We start from the raw sequence: 18,010 nt of genomic DNA on the forward strand, positions 1-18,010 counted from the left end.
TTTATTTCACAAGCAGGTGGCACCCTGAACAAACCCTCTCCTTGTGATGGGGCATCTTTTAGTTGCCATGCCTTTAGGGAGAGAATAACTACTACAGTTTTACACAATTATTTAGCACCGGCTTTTCAATTTAGGAAAAATACCCCAGTATACATGACCGACTGGATCAGTGCACTCTCCTGAAATGGTTCTCTTCATGAATAGAAGACCACCCTGAAGTGGGAGATGTATGACAGATTCCCTGGCCCTGTTTATAAGACTATTCCCAAGATTGCTGCAAGCTGATAAAATTCTCTTCCACCTACAACAGAAGGCTCAGTGATAGAATCTTTGAAATAACTCTTTTATTTGGAAAGGAAATTAAGCCCTCTCTCTTAGTAATGGCCAAGGAGAAGCTGTTGAACATGCTCTCCTCATGTGTACACATAATGGAGACAGCCCTTATTCATTCATTACTTGTAAAGTTAACAGGCTGTACAAACCAGTTCTGTATCCATATTTTTGGATGATAATTCTTTCATTACTTATAATGTAGCCAACTGTGGCAGTGTATAAAATACAGCACGAATTGATATCCAGTTAATGTTAATTGGACTAGAAATTCTGTTTTTAAATTTTGATCTTAGCAGCTAAGCTCTGTGACTCTGTTGTTTTAAGTCTTTTTTAATTTTTAAATTTGGTTACACATTATCTAAGTTAAAGTCATATGATTTTCATAAATTTTATAGAGGCTTACAGATTTTAGAATTCTAGATTTGTTTATAGTTATTTTATAGTATCAATATTATAGTAGTATATAGATTTTAGATTCATAGTTATTCACTTGAACTTTGTAGTTTATGGATTGTAGTCTCATAGGTATTTTATGGCAAATATATTTTATATTATTAACACCTAGCTCAGTGGGTACAACATCGGTTTTGTGATTAATTTTGTATTGTTTATTTTATATCTGGTTGAAAACTGAAATAATTCAAGACAACTGAAATAGAAAAGGGCACTTCAGTTTATCCTTACAAATTGCTCTAGTCATTTTAATAGCTTCGCTGCGGGTTTTTATTGTACTTTGTTTTAGACTGAAAGTATGGCATCGTTGTCCTGTCATATTTATTACATGCCTTCTACTACATGGCTAGTTTCTGAAAGGCAGAAATCTAGTGGCTGATTTGAGAAGAGTTTTGGTGTTCCCTTTAGCGCTTTTTTGGGGACAGATCTTTGGTCACCTTGACAGCTTTCTTGTGCTCTGGTGCCCTCGAAGTCCATCCAAGGGAGAGTTGGAGGTGTTTTCTCTCGTCCTGCTTGAACTTGTGGTGATCTTTTCCAGGATTTCCTTTGGCTGCTGTGGGCGTTTCACCGCTGCTGAGCTGCTCTCCTTCTCTCTCTCTGTGATGCTCGTCCTCATCTGGGTCTTAACTGGGCACTGGCTTCTCATGGATGGTAAGTGCAGCATGTATAAAGTGGGTTGCTTGAGAAGGATCAAACCTTCCTGAATTTTTTTCCCAGAGGGCCTCACCTTTCCCATGGAGTGGTGTATTCCATATGGCATTCGTTCCTGAATTGGAATAAAGTAATTGGGTTCAAAGAACTTCACAATCTCTGCACACATCCACCTTCACTTGATTTGTTTGTTTGTTCTACGTTAGCTGTAATGGGGTCATCTAGATCTCAACCTCGGCAGCTTTTAAGATATGTGGACTTCAACTCCCAGAAGTCCCTGGCTACTTGTCTCATTCTCAAAGTATTTCAAACACAGACCTGTTCTGTTTCAAGTCTGAGACACACCATCGGAGACACACTATTCTGAACTCAAAACGCTTGCAAATTGATCAAAAAAGGATATTTTGAATCTGAAACAATTCAGATACTGAGTATGGGTACAACCCTTGGACTACTTGATGCAGAGGAGCAGCCAGAATCTCCTCCTGAAAGCTGCCTGCTGAGCCTTTGCTTCAGTCACAGTTCAGAGTGCAGAAAATGCCCTTCTAGCTCATACAAAAGAAGTAGCTGTGCTTGTGGTACACTGCCTTCATTCTTCACTTTCAGAATAGATTTTGGATGCTGAAATTCTGAAGATTCTGAAAGCCGAGCCGTGCCTACATTTTGGATGCAGAAAAAGGCACGGCTCGGCTTTCAGAAATTTGGAGAAGACTGTGATACGGCATTTTTCATCTAAACTCCTGTAGCTGAACCAAGCACTTAGTGACTTTGTGTTGGTTTGGATTTCTAGCTAGTTATGACTTAACCTTGTGTATAAGTGTTATCCTGGTTACCTGTAGGCAAGTGAGTCTTCTTTTGACCCAACATAAGGAATAAATGGACACAATGGAAAGACAGTTCTCCATCCCTCATCCATCTTATCTCAGCTGGCTAGTAAATTTGTTTCTATAGGCAAATAGTTTGGGAGGGCTTATTTTTGATGCTGGTGTAACATTCTGACATTAAAATAACCCCTGGAGACCAGTCGCCTAATGTGAAGAAGCGTAGCATGCTTCTGTATTCCTTTGGGGGTTGGTTCTTTATCTGCTCTTTGGCCTGGTTGGTTCTTTCATCAGAGAATAAGAATTTCAGGCATTGAGAGCAGCCCCCTTTTTTCTGGGTAAATACTGCTGTTTTATTGTACACTTTTATCCCATCTGATACCCACGTGGTGTGATGAACCCCTCAGGGCCTGGACTTGCTTGATGCAACAAGGACCAGCTGTGAGTGGAAAGCGGCTCCAGCACATTCAGTGAAGCACTATCTCTAAATGAACATCTATAATATTGTAGAATCATAGAGCATAAGGGTTGGGTGGGACCTTGGAGATCATCTAGTCATCCACTGCTACAGCATCCCCAGCAGGTGGCCTTCCAGCCTGTGTTTAAACATCTCCAGCAAAGGAAAGTCCATCACATCTCAAGGCAGTCCATTCCATTGTTAAACACTATTCAACTGAAATCTCCTTCCTTGCAATCTAAACCCATTGTTTCTGTATTCTGGACAACTCTGAATAATTCTGCCGCACCTTCTGTATGGCAGCCCTTCAGATACTTGCAGACAGTGATTGTATTTCCCTTTAGTCTTTTCTTCTCCAGGCACTGCCCAGTGTCTCCACGCACTCCCCATCTGCTTTGACTTGCATGCCTCTTATAGACTTGTTTGCTGTCCTCCAAAAACACTTCAGCTTCTCGTTGTCATTTCCAAAATCCGTGCCCAGAATAGAATGTAATGTTCTAGAAGCAGTCTGGCCCAATGGAAAACAGAAAGGAAACCTGACTTCCCTTGATGTTGCTACTGTATTTCTGTTGAAGCAGCCCAGGATCACCTTTGCTTTTTTTAATAGTTGCCTCTCATTATTGACTCACAGTCAGCTAGTGATCCACCAAGATACCAAGATCCTTTTTGCATGTACAACTGTTGATTAGGGCTCCCTCGCCCATCATGCATTTGATTTTTCATAGCAGAATGTAAGACTCTTCATTTGTCCTTGTTGAAATTTATCTGGCTTGTGTTTGCCCAGTGTTCCAACTTACTGTTCTCTAAGATATTTGCTATCTTTCTGTTACTGCAATTCTAATAATTGTGTTTTCTAACCTCTCATCTAAGTCATTTATAAATACGATGTCAGCCCCGCTAGGCAGACCAAACCAAGAAACCAACTCCACAGAAAGGCTAAAACTACTTTTGTTGAGAATGCCTATAATAACAGAATCTTGCAGGTCTGATTGTGCTGGACCTCTTCCTCCTCCTTATAGTTCAGTGAACTAGGGAAGTATCTATCTGAGTTGCTTCCAAATGTTATCATTTTTCTGGACTTAAAAACTGCTTCATCCCAGAGTTGCCTGTGCTGTTCCATTCTTTCCAGCTTGACATGGAACCATTGATATATACTCTCATTAGGTATGATTATTCAACCAGTTCTGTTCTATTTTCTGATAGAATAGTCCAGCCTACATTTTGCCGTCTTCTCTACCGGAATCACATGGAAGACTTTACTGAATGCTTTCCAAAAGTTAAAATACATTGAGTGTACTGCATTCCTGCAGTCAGCTGTACTGGTCACTATCAGAAAAGGAGATCAGGTTGGTTTGGCGTGATTTATTTTTTGTAAACCCATGCTGGCTTTTGCCAAGCAATAAATTCTTTTCTCATTGCTCACAAACCAACTGCTTAGTCATCCATTGCAGAGTTTTGCCCAGGAGGAACATCAAGCTGAATGGTGTGTTGCTCTCTGCTCTTTTTCCCCCTTTTGGAAGGTAGGGACAACTTTTGCCCTTCGATCCTCTGACACTATATCTGTCTTCCGTGATTTCTCAGATACCACCAAAAAGTGTTCCAAGACAACATCCACAGGTTCCTTTGTGACTCTTGAATGCAGTTGATCTGATTTTGGAGCCCTAAACCCGTTCGCAGTCGTCAGTGCGTCCTAAACACCTCTTACTCCCCTTTCTTTACCATTCCCTCCTTTTGCCCACAGTTCTACTTAGAGCCATGCGAATGCAGTTCCCCCGGAGGAGAAGATGGAAGCAAAGTGGGAATTCTGCCCGCTCCCCCCCTTACCATCCTCTCTTAGCAAGTGGGCCCACCCCTTCCCCCTCCTTGCTTCTACTACCGATAGAGCCAAAAGGCCCTTTTTATTGCTTTCAACTTCCCTTGCGAGCCTATGCTCCTTTGGCACTTCAGTGTTTCCGACTTCCTTTCTGCAGATATTAACTACCGTCTGGTACACTTCCTGGGGGAATACACCCCTCTTCCATTTCCTCTATTGTCCTTTTGGCTCTTAGCTCAATCAGAAGCTCCTTGTGCATCCACAGTGGCTTCTTATGCTGCCCACTGGTTTTTTCCTCCCTGGAATGGGGTGCTGTCTTACTTTCAGGATCTTAGTTTGGAGAATTCCCTCGCGCTCCCTTTGACCTGAGGATTTTTGTCCACGGGACTCTGCCTAGTACTTCTCTAAGCTTGTTGGTCTCCTGAAGTTTAGTGTGCATGCTTGACTCTGCTCCAGATTCTCTTTCTGTAATATCTTGAACCCCAAGATGATGTGATCATTTCTGCCAAGATTTCCACTGCTTTTTCCTCTTCAGCCAGCTCTTCCTTTTGGTTAGGATCAGCTCAAGGAGAAGGAATACCCTTGTCTTTTTTCTCTTTCTTTTTAACTGTTTAATTGTGTCCGATTCTTGGAGACTGCCTGGACAAGTCTCTGCAGTTTTCTTGGCAACATTTTTCAGAAGTGTTGTGCCATTGCCTCCTTCCTAGGGCTGAGAGAAAGTGAGTGGCCCAAGGTCACCCAGCTGGCTTTGTGCCTAGGTGGGACTAGAACTCATAGTCTCCCGGTTTCTGGCCTGATGCCTTAACCACTACATCAAACTGGCTCTCAAACTTTTCTCTAGCCTTCTGGAAAACAAAAGTCAGCAAGACACTGAGAAATTGTAAGGACTTTGCAATCATACATGAGCTAGCTTTCCAACAAATGGCAAATAATTGACATCTCCCATTATCCCTGTCTCTCTCCTCCTGAAAGTTCTGTTCTTTTGTCCAGGAAGACATTATGCAGTTCTTCTGCTTGACTTTGTGACTGATACCGCAATTGTATTGTTTTGTTTCCCTTTCCTTATATTTTACCCACATCCTTTTGAATAGACTCTCATCTTCAAATTATTGGAACTCTGAATATGTGTATTTCCTTCACATATAATGTTCATTTCTTTTCTGCACATTGAAGGCATTGTTCAATTTTATAAACAAAGATAAATATCTTGTAATTGTATCTGTTCTGGTACCCACTGCTGCAGTTTAAAAATGGTGTTGACGAATTTAAATGAATGCAGAGGATAAAGATAAAGATAGCAGTATAGGAGGTAAGTTTTACGAGAAGAAGTGAAATAACTGTCTGGCTTTAGTCTAGTGAACAGAAAGCCAAGGGTACACACAGCCCTTTATGGGACAGATTCTTGTAGTGTCCCATAAAGACCAAGGACTTGTTAACTGGTTCTGAAAATTGAAAATCATGAGAACCTTCCATGTCATGAGGAGTCTAACAATGGAGCCATTTATCCACAGCTCCAAATCTTCAAGCAGAGGCTGGATAGGTACCTCTTTAAGATGCACTAGCTGTCCGATTTTGTGCATAAAGCAAGGGATTAACTAGGATGGCCTTCACCATCCTCTCCAGCATCCTGCCATGCTGCCATGTTTTTCTAGTCGTCTACGTGAAAGTGCTGAAATACGTTAGCGGTTGGGAATGACTTGGTTGCAAAGATCACAGATTTAAATGTTTGGCTTGCAAAGTAGCAAAGCACAGAACTGGAGAAACAGAAGATTTGTGCGAGAGAACTGCTAATACTGAGAGTGGGATTTAAAATTCATTTTGAAAGTGTTGAACCAGCAGCTTGACTTGCTCTTAAGGGATTCTGAAAGGCTTGGTTTTTAATTGAAATGTTTAAGGGTGTTTAAAACATCATCCAGAGCGGCACTCCTGACTGACTCAAGGAAACCCTCTGTGACTTAATAAGTAATGAAAAAGTGTATTTTCCACGAGCACTTTGCATAACTGGAAAGCTTTCTAAATTGACAGATTATTAAAATAAGCTTGAACAAAGGACTTTCTTGCCTGTTTGAGGCAACTGCTTGTGTGCCTAGGGACTAAGATTGCAGAGGCATCGGGGATGGGGCCTTAGGAATGCACTTGGTTTGTCAGCAGTTAAATATGTTTGTCTTGACTAAACTATGCTTTATACAAGCCATGACAAGTGGCTTGTATAATCGCACCACCAAAGAGGAAAAAAAATTAATGCCCCTAGAAAATAAGCAGGGTGATAGCCTGGTACCCCAAGCTTTTGAAAGTAGCTGCCAGGCAAGACAAACGCCTTCGCAGCAGAAAGGCTCTCCTGAGGAGGTCCCCTCCAGCTGCTTCCTCCTTCAGAGGTGGGCTGCCTGGGAAGGAGATGACGCGGACCCTTGGGGCTGCACCTTCCTCATCCCATCTTCCCAAATGGGCAGCCCCATTCGAGTGTCGAACTGCAGCGCTGCCTCACATCGGGCTGGCGAGGAGAGGAGTGTCAGCGGATGAAGAGGAGCCTCAGCTGGGGCCCAGTGAGGGCTGTGGGCCTTTCGGTTAAATCTCCTGTTTGGCAGCAGTGCTTGAAAAGATACGGTTTTGTCTAATATTTGGCTGTTGAAATGTTTAACTGTCTCACAGCTGCAGCACTAATCTAGATGAATGCTGGGAAGTGAGGCATTGAGTAGATCCTGGTAAATTTCCCCAGTTCTGAGCTTGGTATCTTAGTTGTTGCTTTAATTCAGAGTTTGTTTCCTACACTGTGTGTCTCATGTTTCATACAGGAGCTCAAGGCAGCGTACCTAAGTGCTTCTTCCTCCTGTTCTTCCCCACAACAAGCCCCCTGTGAGGTTGATTGCTCTGGGAGAGGGTGCCTGGCCCAAAAGCCCCTCGGGGAGTTACTGTGCTTGGGTTTCCCTACTCCTGGTTCAACAACCACGTCATATTGATTTCTTGACATATTGCTACCCTAGACCACTAGAGTTCTTTCTCCATTAAAGATTTCAATACCAGTTGTTCTGCCTAATAATGCAGTTCTGATTGCATTTCTTCTTTGTAGCTCTGGCAATGGGCCTCTGTGTTGCAATGATTGCCTTTGTCCGGCTGCCGAGCCTTAAGGTCTCCTGTCTGCTGCTATCGGGGCTATTAATTTATGATGTCTTTTGGGTGAGTTTTTTTTTTAAATATATATATAAATCTATATATATAGACAATACCACAAGCACAGTATTGTTCCAGCATTGGAAATTGGCTTGCAGAATTTGACATCGCAAGCTACTTTCATTGAATGTGGTGTAATGCATCTACAGGCATTATATTCTAGTGTGTTTTTGCATTTATCAACCGTGACCTTTCAAAAATATCCTTTCTTTTATATAAAATGTATGTTCTTTTTTTTCTTCTCCTGTATACATTCCTCTGGGCTTTCATGTTCACTTCAACCAGGAAGAGCTATGGAAGAATCTGCATTTTTCCTTAGGAGACTAAATATACATCTTAATGCACTTCAGAGTTTTGGAAATAATAAGTTGCTGTACGATTTACATCATAAACTAGGCTCACCATGAAAATCTAAAATATTCTAATTCTAAATGTGTGTTCTTCCATTTATTCATTTATTCTTTCCTTTGAGCTTGAAAGACCATATTAGGCGTGCAGTATCAGCAGCTGTGACTTCATGGAAGGGAAAGCTGTTGGAGCTTCTGGGGTGGGGGAAACAGTAATATTGAAAAATCACCTTGGTGGCTGCTCCTTTTTCGTGCTATCAGAGACCAAAGGACATGACCAGTGAGTCCTTGCCTTTCAGCCCCACTCAGTAGAGCAGGCCAGGAAATCACAGGAAGGCTAAAACTCCTTGTATTGAGATGGGCTGTAATAACAGGATCTTACACGTCTGATTTGCTGGATCTCCTCCTCCTTATAGCTCAGTGGATTAGGTGCCGCCTGCCTGAAATCCTTCTGAATATTATCTGATTGTTCTGGATCTAAAAAATGCTTCAGCTCCCTTTGCCTGGCAACGGTTCCTGCATATCTCCATCAAGGTCATCTTCCTTACTCTCCTTCCTGGACCCTAGGGCCACCCTGAGTGGGCAGGCAGGCCTCACCTTCTAGGAACCAAATATCCAGACAACATCAGTGATTAATGCCCAAAGAGGGCAAATGCCACTTATTTCCTGGACAGACCTTCAACAGGGATTGGTTATTTCAGGGTGAAATATCTAGCACAGTCTCTAGTTTGCTACTGAGTTTTGCAGCGCTGCCTTGCTATGAAGACATGCCTTGAGGTTGAGGGAGGGCTCTTTCAGAGTTCCTCAGAGAAGAAAGGTAGCTAACCTGGACGTGCCTCCTGCTTCCTTGTTCACTGCTATCTAGTTCAGTTTTTTTTTATTAAGGAAGGATTACCAAGTCATAGGTAGAGCTGAATGGTGCAAATAGACAAAGGTGTCACTATTTAATTTGGCCACAAAACATTGGTGTATGTCTTTCTCACTGGCAACGAGGCTGCTATGGCATGCCACTGAGATCTGGCAGATACATCTGCAAACCCACTTTTTGCCTCCCTGTCTTGGTCTTTGTGACTGCTGTGGGTCTCAGGATGGTTGATGGGGATGGGGTTTTTGAAAACCCTTCCAACTCACTTTTCCCCCTCTCCAGGTCTTCTTTTCTGCCTACATCTTCAATAGCAATGTTATGGTGAAAGTGGCCACACAACCGGCAGATAACCCTCTTGATGTTTTATCTCGGAAGCTTCATCTCGGACCCAATGTTGGTCGAGATGTCCCCCGCTTGTCACTGCCTGGTAAACTTGTCTTTCCAAGGTAGGATTAAGCTTCATTATCTCCTGTCCTTCACATTTCAACTTTGGAAACTATTTTGTGATATAATTGCCTTTATAAAATAGAGAACCTAACTGGGAGGGCATAGTTAGGATCAGCTTTCCATTAACCAACCTGGCTTACCGGGTCTGTGCACTGCTGATGCTGGCCCAGAGGGAAGGACTGGTGCTGGGGGGCTAACCCTGCTCGTTCTTTTGCAGTTCTACAGGCAGTCATTTTTCTATGCTGGGAATTGGAGATATTGTGATGCCAGGCCTCCTGCTTTGCTTTGTTCTCCGTTACGACAACTACAAAAAGCAAGCTAACGGTGATTCCTGTGGCACCCCAGGTCCTGGGAACATTTCTGGTCGTATGCAAAAAGTCTCCTACTTCCATTGCACTCTCATTGGATACTTTGTAGGTAAGAGTAAAGGACAACTAGAAAAGTCTATGACAACCATGGAAACGTGTGTGTGTGTGTGTGGTGTTCATTGGATCTCTCCATGGAAAGGATAATATATCCTTTGCTTACAAAACTCCTAACAGTCTCTGTGGTATTTTCCTGAAGCTCTCTTGCAAACCATTCGTTTGGTTTTGCTGTTGCTCATAATTTGGAGTGGTTTATGATTCTTTTCAAAGTTCTATTTTGTATGCACAAAGAAAAGGGGCGGTAGTACAAATTCTTAAAACAGTTACATACTAATCAAAACTTACCTTACATACATATTCATGTTATACAATTAACTTATTGACACAGTTTATGTAGAAGTAAGGGAAAATGGAGAATTAAACATATAAACTAGTATGTACTGTATGTACATATGTATCTATTTTTATGCCTTTGAGTCAGTTTTTGACTCCTGGTGACTGCCTGGACCAGTCCCTGCAGTTTTCTTGGCAAGTTTTTTCAGAAAGTGGTTTGCCCTGGCCTCCTTCCCAGGGTTGAGAGAGAGGGACTGGCCCAGGGTCACCCAGCTGGCTTCGTGCCCAAGGCGGGATTAGAACTCCCGGCCTCCCGGTGTCCAGCCTGGTGCCTTAACTGCTGCACCAGACTGACTCTCATAAACATAATATATGCAGTGTGAATTTTGAAATAGTTTCCAAATGGGACTTCTGGCAGTTCAGATACAGGGTCTTCAGACCACCGTATAATGGACAGATGGCATCTTTGTAATTGTAAAGGCACACACTGTCCATTTTTAGTCCAAAGTTGCTGATAGCCTGCGAGGGTGGCCCCGTCTGGGTCAGCCGCTGGGCTTCCCCCCTTAGCTGCTCACAGCTGTGATTATTTGGCCAGAGTAAGCAGGGGGCCGTTCTTTGTGAGCGTAAGTGGGACAGACAGTTTAAAAGGTTTTGGAAAGAGGTGGGAGTCTGAAAGGAAAGTGCAGTGCAGGACTAAGAATACTGTGAAAGTAGTAAGCTTTGTATTTCTGCAGTATATTATTTTTTTAAAAACAGTGAGATGTTACGAATGGTGCTCTGGAGAGCGAGTTGGTTTGATACCTGAGGCTAAGCGCTTGCTTGGTATTTGACCTTGGAAAAACAGACCTTCTCCTGGAATCTACCTCAGAAGACCTGGACTGAGGTTTATATGATCAAATTAGCAGACTTAAAGTTCATGGGGAATGTCCTTTGTAAACCTTTTAACCGAACATGGAACAGGATTTAAGCTTGACATTCCAAATAGAGTAATGGCCTTCATGAGGTAAAATAGCCTGAAATTTTTATCTAACTTTTTTTTTAACACCAGGTTTCCTAAATATAGCTCTATCTTTTAATTTGCTTTAGCATATACATAGAGGCTAACTGGCTGAGAAGTGTACAGTCCTAGAGCCATCATTAGCTCTCAGAAGCTTTTTAATCTTTAATTGGCATTTTCCAAGAGTACCTTTTTATTTATTGCAGTGACAACATTTATCTTCCAAGGTCAGGTTGGGTCCACTCCCCTAACTTTTTTTCTCTGATATAGCCTTTAATCACTTCCTCTGAAATAAAATTAGAAGAATGAAGTTGGAAGGGCTTTTTTCTCCAAGGAGCTATTGCAAGGCACACTTTCTCACATCGCCATCTTAACCAGAAGTCCTTCCTAAAATCTAGACTCGGTCAAGAAAACCCAGACATGGCTTGATGCATGTTTGCAGCATAGTTACAGAGTTCAGGTTTGGTTTTCTTGTAAATTAAGATGAAGTTTAGGCTGAGTGGAGGTGAGGAAGGAGCAAGGAGCTGAGGGCCTCTTGGGAGGAGCACTCAGCAGGCATCCTGCTTGGTTGCAGAGCAGTTGCACAAATGATTCGTGGCCTTTGATGGTTTAGAAATAATTCTGTTTGCTCACTCTGCTTTCCCACCAATTTCCAAAGGTTAGTGCAACGACATCCTTCCTTCCGCCCCATGCCTTCTAGGGATAGTATATTTCTGTGGGGGTTCAGGCTGATGAGTAAAACGTGTAAACCACCCAGAGTCGTTTCATCGAGATGGGCGGTGGCGAATTTGACATATAAATAAATAAATAAGCAAGCAAGCAGTGGCATCTTCTAGAAGAAGCCTGTCACGTTCTCTCGCCTTCCTTCGCAGGGCTCTTAACAGCGACGGTGGCATCTCGCATCCACCGGGCGGCCCAGCCGGCCCTGCTGTACCTGGTGCCCTTCACCTTGCTGCCACTCCTCACTATGGCCTATTTAAAGGTAAGCGGGACGGGACGAAGACCCTGTGGGGAGACCCACTGGAAGAGTCTGACTTTGTAGCAGTCTAGGAATTATAATTACAGTAATTAGTATATTTCAAGTTGCAGGGCAGGAAACAGCACAAAAATTGCAGTGGATGGCTTATAAATTATGAGATCAGGGTTAGGGGAATCCACCCCTCCTAGTTCTTTTTGACCTCTCAGTAGCTTTTGACACCATCTACCATGGTGTCCTTCTGGACATCTCTGAAGGACTGGGGGGGCACACTTTTGCAGTGGTTCTCCTTTCTGAAGGAGCAGTTCCAGTCAGTAGTGGTGGGAGAGCTCTGCCCTGAAGTTTTGTGGACCTCTCCTCTCTCCACTCCTTTCTAACATCAAGCTGATGGAGTAGTTCATCCCCTGGCTTGGGATCTGGCATCATATGCTGAGGATACCCATCTATACATCGTAGCCCAGGGCCAAACGCATGATGCAGTAGAAACACCCCAGTACCTGGAGGTTATCAGTGTCTGGAGGAAGGGAGAACAAACTCATACTGAATCCCTCCAAGATGGAGTGGCTTTGGGTTTGTGGGCCAAACAATTCTAGATAAATATCATTTTTGATTCTGAATGGAGTTGTACTCCTCCACTGAGAAGCAGTTTGCCATTTGGGAGTCCTCCTAGAGTCCTCCTAGACTCTCAGGTCCTGCTCAATCAGGTGGCACCTATGACCAGCTTTCGCACAGTGATGTTTGTGTGCCCATTGTGCCATTCCTGGACTGGGCAGTGCTTCTAGGCCCTTCCTATTTGGATTACTGTGGTGAGCTCTACGTGGGACTGCTCTTGAACATTCGGAAGCTGCAGCTCTTATAGAATGCTGTTGCCTGGACAGTGATGGGTGTATCCCAGGATACCCACGTGACCCTACTGCTTATGGACTTGCAGTGGCTGCCAGTTGGCTTCTGAGTGTGATTCAAGATGTTGGATGTCATGTCAAAGCCCCTACATGGTTCCAGGTCTGGTTATTTGATGGACTGCCTTCCGTCAATATTCATTGCCTCTCCAATCCAGGGCCGACTCCCTCCAGGTCATATCTGGCTGAGGAATTCTGGGAATTGACATCCACACATCTTACAGTTGCAGAAGTTGAGAAACACTACCCTATATGTGATTGTGTTCTCACAGGGCTTTGGAAGTAGCCAAAGGCTACTTTGGGGACTTTGAGTAGTGCTCCCACATTTAGGAACTCCCTTCCCATGGAGACTCAGCCAACTCTGTTTCTCCTGAGCTTTAGCAAAGCTGTCGAGACCCCATTTGTTTCCTCTAGCATACAGGAAGAGACGGAAGTGCTCTGATTTCAGTCCTTGCATTCCATCCTTGAATTTTGCTTCAGTGATGCCTCCTTATTCACCTTCCTGCATTAAAGCTTCTAGTTCTTCTTTCTCCCCATGTTCTGTGCATTTGTACAGAGAACTGGAATCCTTGAGTCACAGAACTTACTTAATGTGCTTCCCATTGGAGGCTTCACATCCCATATATCTCTGCCCACGTCCATTCCCAGTACGTTGTGTTGTGTTATGTTCTGCTCTCTTTTCACTTCCACACAGGATTCAGTATACAGCCTTCTGGTTCAGGCTAACAAGCTGCCTTTCAATCAAAGGTATTCTTCCAAGTCCATCTCTTGTCTGGAGTCCCTGATCTCAGAAATATGTCCTATTGTGAAAGATCCCAAGGTGGTCTGTTGGGACCATCTGCACAGCCAGCTGCTCCATTCTTTTCTCCCTTCCTGGGCCACATCCTTTGATAGGAAGGAATAAAGAAAAACATCCCCTGTGCCTTTACCTCCTTCAGCTTCCTGCTCAGAATAATCCCTTGCAGTGCCTTCAATTCTGTATCATTTTTGTTGTGTGAAGTACAGGTAGTCCTTAATGGCCACTCGTTCAGCGACTGTTCAAAGTTACAACAGCACTGAACTAGTCATACTTAAAACTGGTCCTTGAAGTTCCAGCTGTCACAGCACCCCTGCAGTCATGTGAGTGTGATCTGTGTGCTTGCACTTAGCAGTGTCCCATGGTCACATGATCACCATTTGCAACCTTCCCTGCCAGCTTCCCACAAGCAAAGTCAATGGGGAAGCCGGCAGGAAAGGTTGCAGGTCACTCTGGTAAGACTCCCACACCTGACAGCAGCCACCCCAAGCCCCACCATGCTTGCATCACACTGGCCCCTCGCGTGCCCTCCCCCACCTGGCAGCAACCACTTACCTACCTGCCAGCCTGCTTGCCAGCCACCTGGGACTTGCAACTTCCTGCCAGCTTCCCCATTGACTTTGCTTGTGGGAAGCCGGCAGGAAATTGCAAGGAGGTCCTTGCTTAACGACCTGCAAACCTCACTTAACAATGGCAGTGGGGACTGCTGGGATTGCCATTGCTAAGTGAAGATGACATGCTTTACGACTGCATCGCTTAGCGACAGAAGTTCTGGTCCCATTACCCGAAGACTACCTCTGTATTTGTCAGTGAGAATCTTTGCATCACATCCCATATGTGAGCCGCAGGAAGGCAGCACATTTCTCCTGAGAGGACAGTCCAGCTGACAGATTGTTGCTTCTGCCCCTCTCAGTAGAGAGTCTCTGATCCCCACCACCCGTTGTTTCCTCTCCATCAAGGCAGAGGCAAGACTCCTTTGCTGTGCAGGGCCTGCAGAATCCTCTTATTCAGGCTCTGAGGTTTGCGGCAGGCGCTCTTTATTCAGTGGTGTCCTCATGGATAAGGCCCTGGAGTGTCTTCTTAAGCTCCAGAGAATAAGAGCTCTTCTTGATAGCTTGGGCCGTTGCAGCACAGTCCTCCATTTCTTGGTCCCCTCCGCTTGGGCCTTTTTTTTTCTGTCTTCTAGAAGCATTCTTGTTACTGTTGTCCCTCTGAAAGCATTTCCTGAGTTTGATGTAATGATTCAAAGATAAAAGCCAGTTTTGCCTCCAACCAGTCATTTTCCAAGACAGCAATCAACTATATATGTAGTAGTGTATGAGATTTTTGTCTTCTTTGGGGAAGAGAACAGATATGGCACATGCCTTACAAGTCCCAAGAGCAGTTCTTTACATCTTCTTACTCCTCTGATGAATAGCAACCACAAGACAAAAGTGCCACCTCCTTGACTTGCCAAAGTCCTGTTTGCCTCACTCAGTGAGCTTGCTATCTAGGAAGCTTCCTTATATGTCATCTGAAACTGCCTCAACTAGGTCAGTAGCAAGCACTGCTCCAGTGGGCATTCAGCAGTGCAGTGCAATTAGCAACAGTCAAGACACAGGTCAGCCATCTCTTTCTGTCTTTGTTTCTTCTACTCCCTTTCCCCTCTTCCCTCTTCAGCTGAACTCCCCTGGTAGACTTTTGTTTCTCTTCCTGTTTGTTTGCTCAATGAGCTTTCTTGGCAGCTGGCTTCCTTATATGTCTTCTGAGGCTGCCTCAGCTAGGTCAACAGAAAGCAGCACTCCAGTTACACACAATGGGCAATCAAAGCAGCAGGCGGTCTGGAGTTCTCTGTCAGCAGTCACTCCCTCTGCTTGGTTCTTCCACTCCTTTCTTGCTCTTTGCTCTCCTTATTTGAGTTCCCCACTAGACTCCTGCTTGCTTGAAATTTAGAGATCATTTGCCTCACATTATAATTACTCCAGTGTGTTAGAACAGTGTTCTTCAGGTTGGGTGACATCACTGAGGAGGCCATGCTGCCTTCTGCTCTGTTTCTAGCAGGAGTAGGGTCTCCAAAGAGGGTATGGACGGTCCTTTAGGACTGCCCGTGTTTCTAAGCTGTGGAGTGCTTTACAGTTAGGCATCAGGACTTTGGGTTGGGACAAGAAGCAGACAGTGAGCTGGGGTGCCCCAGGGTGACAAGAAGCAGACAGTGAGCTGGGGTGCCCCAGGGTGACAAGAAGCAGACAGTGAGCTGGGGTTCGGGAGCAAACTGCCTTCAATGGACGACAGTTTTCAAATGCTAGCAGCTGATGGGGAAATGCCAGGCCTTGCGTTCATGGTGCAAAGCAGGTAATTGTTTTTGCTCTCTCAAAACAAGTTTTCTTCTAGTGGAATGAACTATTGGATTGCATTTATGTGATGTGAGCACTGAGTCCAGCTGAAGGTTTATCAACTGAGCCAGGCTGGCAGAGTTGGGAGGCTCGGTAAAAAGCAGTGGAAGAGATGCAACTGTCACAGATGGAGCCCGGGCAGTGCCCGAGAGGCATCCGGTCAGCCGGAATTCCCAGAAATCAGGCAGGATCCTCAGCGCAGCTCCTAAGATGCTCCTCAAGCGCCCTCCCCTCTTCCGTCTTGCCTCCATTCGCTCTGTAGCTAAGGCGCCCCGAAGGTAGCAGGCCGGTGACGTGGCTCCAAGTTCTTCCCACACCCACCGGATGGACTCCCACTGTCTTTATTTATTTATTTATTTATTATTTGTTTGTTTGTTCGTTTGTTTATTAAATGTATATGCCGCCCATCTCCCCCAGAGGCGACTCTGGGCGGCTCACAATCAGAATATTCTCTCTCTCCTAGGGTGATCTGCGTCGCATGTGGTCGGAGCCGTTCCATTCAAAGTCCAGCAGCTCGCGTTTCTTAGAGGTATGATGGAGCAGATGGAAAGTGACCGAACTTCTGCCTGGTCCTTTTTTCGCTCACAGCTTGGTTGACCGTGCCTGAGGCTGGGCTGGTACTTAGGAGAATTGCCAGTTTGTGGAACTTGTACAGATGGACTTGCTGTATTACAAGGAGGAGAGTGCAAAGCCGTAGGGGCCTCCTTCCTTGCAACTGGAGAGGGTTTGCCACGGCAGCCACGCGCCCCGGCTTCCTTCCCCTCCCTTCCTTCCTCTCCTGTTTACAGATTAGTGCCAGACCATCAGGTGTTCCTGAGAGGAGGAAGAGACAGACTTTGTAAGAAAACGGCTCAGAGTCGTTGAGGAACTTGTGAACACTACAAGGAAAAATGGCCACAGCACTTGGAGTTTCTTGGAAAACCCCAGCAGTACTTTGGAACCAGTTTTTCTGTTGGACTCCAGTTTCAGAAAGAACTGAGACAAAATTTCTTCTCTCACTGTACTCTTTTTTTTCCTTTTCCGTTTATATTTTCTGTGGTGTGAGACGACCTACGAAATCCACAGACATTGAGTGACTTCTTGCCGTACACCAGATGAAAACTTCGTTGTAACAAGTTACATTTCCACCCTGATACCATAATGCAGTGAATAAGAGCACGACACATGACACACACACGCACACACACTCCTACACTCATCCTCCTTTTGTACATCCATACGGGCATGCACATATAGCATATATATGTGTGTGAACACACACACAGACACACACACACACCACACTGCAAGGGTAAAATCTGCTAGGATCATGCTTCGTAGCTGACAGGGGCTTGCTGTAATTTTTAGCATGTAGAACAGTTGACAATGGCTTTCTTGTATATGGATCTGCAAATAGGCTGATGCCTCTCCTTGTTCCCCTCCATGAGTGAAGCTTCAGTTTTTGTTTTTGTTTTTTTTTTTAAGTGTAGTATGTTGTACTGAGTGTCCTCCTGGATTTTAGGGGATTTTTTGATTTGCAATCAATGTAGCAAACTTAGGGGAGGAAGAATGCTGAAGCCTTTTCCTTCCTGCCCCGTTTTGTTTGTGGGTTTGTTTTTTACAACTTGTCCATTACAGTTTTTAGTAGCTCTCTTCTTGACCTAATGCATGTATTATAGCAGCTGTTGTCTTTGTGTGTTCTGATCATAGTAATGTATGACTTGTAAATACATTTTTTCTATTTTCTATTTTTTGGTAATTTCTTTTGCATTGTTTCATTAGTGTGTTGTATTTCCCCCCATTACCCAGTGTTTAAAAGGGGGGGACCCCATCCTCTGCTGTTGTGATTGGTCAACGTTTATGATGACTACTTTGTACCTGGGAGTCTCTTAAAACAAGGACTTTTCTAAACAAATTGTCCAGGTTCTGTTGTGTTAA

General features: G+C 44.3%; 1 protein-coding gene across 1 annotated transcript in view; it reads left to right on the forward strand.

Annotated features, from left to right (window-relative positions):
* Nucleotides 1-16,969, forward strand: part of SPPL3 (signal peptide peptidase like 3) — an 82,975-nt gene extending 66,006 nt beyond the window's left edge. The window contains exons 6-11 of the mRNA XM_088143808.1: nt 1,325-1,437; nt 7,596-7,702; nt 9,191-9,354; nt 9,573-9,772; nt 11,923-12,032; nt 16,557-16,969. Coding sequence (XP_087999934.1) covers nt 1,325-1,437; nt 7,596-7,702; nt 9,191-9,354; nt 9,573-9,772; nt 11,923-12,032; nt 16,557-16,628 — 766 coding nt within the window. The 3' untranslated portion in view covers nt 16,629-16,969. The remainder of the gene's footprint in view (nt 1-1,324; nt 1,438-7,595; nt 7,703-9,190; nt 9,355-9,572; nt 9,773-11,922; nt 12,033-16,556) is intronic.
* Nucleotides 16,970-18,010: the final 1,041 nt, after the last annotated feature.

Source organism: Python bivittatus, unplaced genomic scaffold (genome assembly GCF_059951505.1).
Source record: "Python bivittatus isolate LINGU-HERP-01145 unplaced genomic scaffold, Pbiv_v1 ctg000390_np1212, whole genome shotgun sequence".
NCBI lineage: Eukaryota > Metazoa > Chordata > Lepidosauria > Squamata > Pythonidae > Python > Python bivittatus.